This window comes from Buceros rhinoceros, unplaced genomic scaffold, assembly GCF_000710305.1.
Source record: "Buceros rhinoceros silvestris isolate BGI_N320 unplaced genomic scaffold, ASM71030v1 scaffold2751, whole genome shotgun sequence".
Classification (NCBI taxonomy): Eukaryota; Metazoa; Chordata; class Aves; order Bucerotiformes; family Bucerotidae; genus Buceros; species Buceros rhinoceros.
In genome coordinates, this window is record NW_010395891.1 from 133,146 (window position 1) to 139,384 (window position 6,239).

General features: G+C 49.7%; 1 protein-coding gene across 1 annotated transcript in view; it reads left to right on the plus strand.

Moving 5' to 3' along the window:
- ARHGEF4 (Rho guanine nucleotide exchange factor (GEF) 4) overlaps positions 1-4,743 on the plus strand; it is a 42,734-nt gene extending 37,991 nt beyond the window's left edge. Inside the window, exons 6-10 of the mRNA XM_010145697.1 lie at positions 491-620; positions 1,502-1,633; positions 2,304-2,547; positions 3,282-3,359; positions 4,586-4,743. Of these exons, the coding sequence (XP_010143999.1) occupies positions 491-620; positions 1,502-1,633; positions 2,304-2,547; positions 3,282-3,359; positions 4,586-4,743 (742 nt within the window). The remainder of the gene's footprint in view (positions 1-490; positions 621-1,501; positions 1,634-2,303; positions 2,548-3,281; positions 3,360-4,585) is intronic.
- The last annotated feature ends 1,496 nt before the right edge of the window (positions 4,744-6,239 follow it).

Consider the following 6,239-nt stretch of genomic DNA (forward strand, 5'->3'; position numbering starts at 1 on the left):
GGGGGGGGGTGTAGATCAGCTTCTGTCCCACCCTTCCAGATAAACTGTCAGCTCCTATCTGAAATGAAGCCAGTTATTGGTGGACTGCCTTACCTGTGCAAGACAGCATCAGTCCCTGTATGAAAACACTGGCGTTATGAACATATATTGAGGAAAAAAACGAGGCTTGGAAAGTCCTGGAGATTCTTCCAGCCACTCATACTTCCACTTCTGTGGCTGAATTTGGTCGCTTACCCCTTCCTCTTCCATAAATGGGGCCTGGATTTGTTACAAGACCCTCTCTTACAATCCAGGCCTCAAAACCAGCGTGCGTTTGAAAAGCTGCCCACAGAAACACAAACCTCCAACTTCCAGGGTGGGCTTGAAGTGCAGGAGGAGCTCCTGTTTTCCACCCTCCAGCCCTAGGCCACCCTGGACTGCACTCCTCTGGGGTGTAAGTGCCATGAGCACGTGTCGGTTTGTCCCGTCTAACCCCTCTGCCCTGCCCTAGGGATTTTAAAGATGTGGAAGCTGCCTTAAATGCCATGAAGAACGTTGCTCGGCTGATCAACGAGAGGAAGCGACGGCTGGAGAACATTGACAAAATCGCTCAGTGGCAGAGTTCCATAGAAGACTGGGAGGTAAGAGACATACTTTCCCCAGCGACCCAATGTTGTGTTGCCCCTCTCCTCCCCTCCAAGAGCTTCTCCCTAAAGCACGATCTTCCTGAGGACTACTGTCTAGCCCTGCCTCCCTTCTGCTGCTCTTCTCTGTGTGAGGTTTTCAATTTATTTAAGCAGAGGTGATGTCTTAGTGCAACTGAAAAGGTCTAGCACATAACCCAGCTAGACTGGCTGCTTTTGCATGTTCCCTGGGATTTTTGTTTCTCCGTTTTCCTTGCAGGATAAAATTAGCATGTAGGCTAGCGAAATCCTACGATTTTCCTGTTGCCCCTGTTTTATCTTGAGTGATTTCCAACTCTCAATATAAGCAGATTGCCCCATAATACTTAATAAGCCACGCTACTCTTGCAGAAAGGCAAGCTCTGATGCAGCAACAAAGGAAGCCGAGGTTTCCCATAGACTCATTTTAAAAAATTGCTAAATAAAACTACAAATTTTCTAAATCCTAAATGCAGTAAACCCAGACTGTCTCCCTCCCCCAGGATGTCAGGCTGATTTCTCAGCTCTCTCTGCTTATGTGCCTCCCTTAACGCTGGGGATGGATCAGCTGCCCTGAGCAGACACCCTGCAGAAGGAGAATTTTATTCATTTAAACACACTATTGTTCTCATCAAATTCAGTGCCCACTCCCTGGGTGCGAAGGACACAACGTCTCCCTGATGTGACAAGTGCTGTCCTCCTGCAGAGGCTCCCTCTCACTCGCCAAAGAGTTTCCTCCGCAGGGATTCAGGCCACACTGGCCCCTCAGCCAAGCTGAGGTTCTCCTATGAGACCATGGGCTTATTTCTTCTCCCGTTTTCAGATGGCCGAGACCAACATGTTCTTTGTGCTGTTCTCAGGGTGAAGATGTCCTAGTCAGAAGCTCAGAACTCATCTATTCCGGAGAATTAACCAAAATCTCTCACCCTCAAGCCAAGAGCCAACAGAGGATGTTCTTCCTCTTTGACCACCAGCTTGTCTGCTGCAAGAAGGTAACCGCACGAGCCAGGCACAAATGCTCCCTATTGCAGGGCTAAAGAACTTGAGTGAACTCCCTCTCTGCCCCTTTGTTTCCTTAATCCTTACTGGTATCACTTGTGCTTCTGGCTTGGAGTTTTATGCGCAGTCTTTCCTCTGACATCCTGACCACAGCAGTAAGCGACAGCAACCACCTGCTGGCCTAACTCTTACAGCCAGAGAGGGAAGCACTGCGCTGCTTCTGGGGTCAGTGACGGATTTATTTTATACAATTCAGGTACAGGCATTGTCACCTATTTTCTTTTAAATTCCTTTCTTTCCACTGCACTTCCATGTGAGATTAATATCCCATTCCGAAGGTGACTGAAGGTAATGAGGGTTTGGGATGACAGGTAATAACACAAGCTTGGTTCTTACTCAGAGCTCTTCAGGGCAGTGGATGCCCCACCACGGCAGATGCCTGCCTATCCTGACCCCACCACTAGAGAAACCACGCAATTCCCCTCGGCGTGAACAGGAGCTTTTAGCACTCCACAGTTCCAGAGATTCACGTCCAGGATCAATGTTTTCTTGCAGCAGCATAATGACTGTCAAGAAGATTCACTGCTCCATCCTGTCACAGGAAACGATGTTTAAGGCAGGGATAGGAACCAGTAAGAGCTCCCTGTGTGCTCTCTCTTACAGGACCTTCTGCGCCGGGACATCTTGTACTATAAGAGTCGGATCAACATGGACGATATGGAAATACTGGACGTAGAGGATGGGAAGGACAAGGACTTCAATATCAGCGTGAAAAATGCATTTAAGTTGCACTGCCGAGACACTGAGGAAGTCCACTTATTCTGCACAAAAAAACCTGAGCAGAAGCAGCGCTGGCTGAAGGCATTTGAGAATGAAAGGAGACAAGTTCAGCTCGACCAGGAGACAGGTATGGAAGGAGCAATGCTGTGAGGCAATGGGTTTTTTTGTTGTTTGTTTTGTTTTTTCCTTTTCTGTCTTTTTTTTCCCCCTTTTTTAACCACCGGCCCATGCAGAGGCGTGAAAGGGCGGGGAAGGCAGTCCATGCTCCAGCCCGGCTCTGGGCTGCTTAATGACTCTGTGTAATCGCAGAAAATTTTAAAAAAAGGCAGCAAACGCCCATGAGCAGACAGTGCAGCCCATCCTCAGGGGGGACGATGTGGCTTTAATGAGCTCAGGCAGGGCTGACACCACAGTCAATACATCAGCTACAGCTTCTGTTGCTTTGCAGAACAGTGTGAGCGTCCAGCTTGGTACTATCTATACAGACCATGTTCCGTCAAGGGTTCCCATTGTGAGAGAAGAGTTTCCATTGTTTTGCTGAAATCCTGCTTAATTCAGACTTCTGTTATCCGAGATGTCAACCACAGCTGGTCTGGCCTGGCTTCTTCACCCGGCACCGTGTGGCGGGGAGGGCAGGCAGTAATCCTTGCAAGAGGTAGAGTAGTTAGTTAGTTGTACAGCACAGCCCAGGCTGGGGGGAGCAGTGGCCTCCCCTTCCAGCTTTGGGAGTAATTTTAGCTTGTGCCCTCTCACCTCAGGCACCTTCCTACGCCCCATATTTCCCTTATTGTCCATGCCCATGTCTTCCCATGAGAGACAAACCAATGAGCTGCTGCTGACGAACTCTCTTCTATCTTCAAGGTTTTTCAATCACGGAGGTGCAGAAAAAGCAGGCCATGCTGAACGCCAGCAAGCAGCACCACACTGGGAAGCCCAAGGGTAAGTCGCAGCTGAACAGAGCACTGCTGCTAGAACTGGGCAGGGCAGGGGTGGCTCTGTAGTTACTACATGGGAATAGTTTCAATGAAGTGACATTAACAACTCCCGAGAAGGCCGGATGGTGAGTGTGCTGGGACAGTCTGCAGTGTGGCTCCTGGTAGAGGCAGACAGCTGGAGTCAGGAAACTATTCCAAACTAGAGGAGACCTGCTGTGCACCTCACTGCTGAGCCAGAAACCACCGTGACGTACCAGCCGTCAGCTTGGGTTCAAAGGCCAGTTCTCAGCCAGGCTCTCCCAGCAGTCTGGCACTGCCACTGTGAGAAGACAAGATTAAGTTTTTAGCAACCCTCCCTGAGGCAAAGCAGGTCATAAAGGTCACTGGAGCAGGGACTGTTCCTGCTTGGGCAGTTGTGCCGGTGGGAGATGCTTTGAAACCTGTGATTTTGGCAGAATGCCCTCAGTAGGTACCATGAGCTGCTCCTTAAACCTTCAAGAGCCAAAGAAGATAGAGCAGCAGCCAGGGGAGTGGGACCTCAACAAGACAAAGAGCACAGCCAAAGATTCCTGTGCCCACATCACTGACAGCTGGCGATACCCGTTACTGCATTTTGTGATGCCACCATCCCTCTTTCTAGCCAGAGGCCTCTTTCCTCTGGCCCCCCAGAGAGGCAGCCCCTTCCTGGTGGTGGTAACAGGCAGCAGTTCAAGCCGAGCCTAGGCTCCAGTAGGACAGCTCAGCTAAATTAAGTCAGAAGTACAATTTGGCTGCAAACAGAGGGACGTTCAGTAAGAGGCCAGATGTGTAACAGAGCAAAGCCACAGGGGTGAAGCAGTAGAGGAGACCCCTGAAGTCAGCCCTGTCTGCAGGCTGGGCACTGACCATCGTGACTCAGAAATCCAGTGCAGGACAGTCGAACCAGCAACAGCGGCACGCACACATCAGCTGATTGTCCCACACCAACCAAAGGCCCCCGTGAAGTTTGTCACTAGTGATGAACTGCAGCTCTTTGGCCCTGTTATCATGTTGACAGACATCTGTCAGCTGTGCTTCACACTTCGGGGCTCCCCCAGCACCAACTCTACCCTAACGAGTGGTGCTGAAACTAAGGGTCATACCAAGACAACTCCAGTTCACTCCCTGCAGCTTTAGCAGGGAGGGGGCATGGGGTGGGGAAGGGAGCTGTGTGCCACTAACAGGCTTCCCCTCTCTTCTTATCCATCCCAGCTGTCACCAGGCCGTACTATGACTTTCTGATGCGTCAGAAGCATCCCACCCTGCCTACCACGCTCCCTCAGCAGCAAGTCTTCATGCTGGCAGAGCCCAAGCGCAAGCCCTCGAACTTCTGGCAGAACATCAGCAGGCTGACGCCCTTCCGGAAATAAGGGCAGCCCCGCGTTTGTGCCTGAACTCCTGAGAAAGCACTTTATCCACCAGTCCTGGGAGGGGGAGCCCAGGTTCTTCCTATCCTATCCTTTGTTTACAGAGGATGGCACATGTGCTCCTGCCTTCCCTAGTTATCTTGCAGCCCAACTGCCCGCGCTGGCTCTGAGCTGAGAGAGTGTGTGTGCCTGCACACGCGCATACGTTTGTGCCAGTCCCATCGAGCCAGCCTTGCACAGCGCCCAAGAGGCTGACTTCCAGCAAGAGCTCACAGGAGGGAGCCTGCCACATTCCATCTGAAAAGATTTTGCTTGTCAGCTGTACTTTGACGCGCTCCTTCCCGCTGTGACTACGACTGCTGCCAGCAAGGGCAGGGCAGCTGATCCACCTGCCGACTCCACGGCTGTGCTCGGAACAACACTTCAGAGTCCCTGACATGATCCATTTTCCATGGAGGGATAAACCCTCCTGCCCTCTGCCCATCCCCACCCCCCATGTTTCTCAGAGACATGACCCTCCTACACATGTGTGGAACTCAGCTGGCCCTCACAGGCACTCAGACGAGACAACAGTGAGTACTGCACTGTGACCCTTCCTTCAGTTCACCACCACCCATGGACGATGCAGTACATCAACCCGTGCCAAGCAACCTGCAGCATGAGTATAGCTCAAGAATCTCTCTAGTGGTTTGAGTTACGTTCAGTTAGAGAAAAAAAAAATGTGCCTAATTAATACCATACTCAATTCCTTAGATTCTCATCTCTCCATCATTCTGCCATATTTCCTGGCCAATGAAAATGTTCTTTGTTTGTAATGTGTTTATTTATGGTAAAAATCAGAACTGTGTATTTTGTAAGTCTGTAATTGTTCTTGTCAGCTGTTGGTAACTTGATGCCTGTTTTGTCTGGTTTTTTTTTTTTTTTTTTTTTTTTTATCAATATTTGCAAACCCAGCTCCCGGAGTAAGAGTCTCCCATTCAATTCCTCTGAAAGACTAAACCCACAATTGTTACGCAAGCTCCGACAGATCCTCAGTTCAAGAGAGTGTTCCTACAGTTTTTTGAGACCTTTTAAAAAAAAGAAGTTGAAAGCCACTTTATAGAAAGGCTTAAACTTGGCATTAAGAGCCTCACTTTAAGTACCCGAGTTTCAAACTGTGGCCAAAAAAAAAAAACTAATTTAAACCTTGGTTAGCAAAAGGAAAGATTTGCCTTACCATAGCAAGAGTAGAAGCCATACTGACTGAATTCCCCCGCTTAGGAGCCAGCCTGTGACACTGGAAGGAAGACACCTGCTCGTTCCACCACGCTGCTCGTGTGAGTGAGCACTAACTGCCTGCAGAGCTCAGAAATCCAGTGTTTGCTGATGCCGTAGCTGACGAAGTCTGGTCACCCAGGGATAGCTGAATTCAGTAGCATGTACAAAGTCATTCTTGCACTATACCTCCCCTCCCAGACCAGGGGCAACATTTAATTTCATAAAGAAACTTGTAAAAGTGA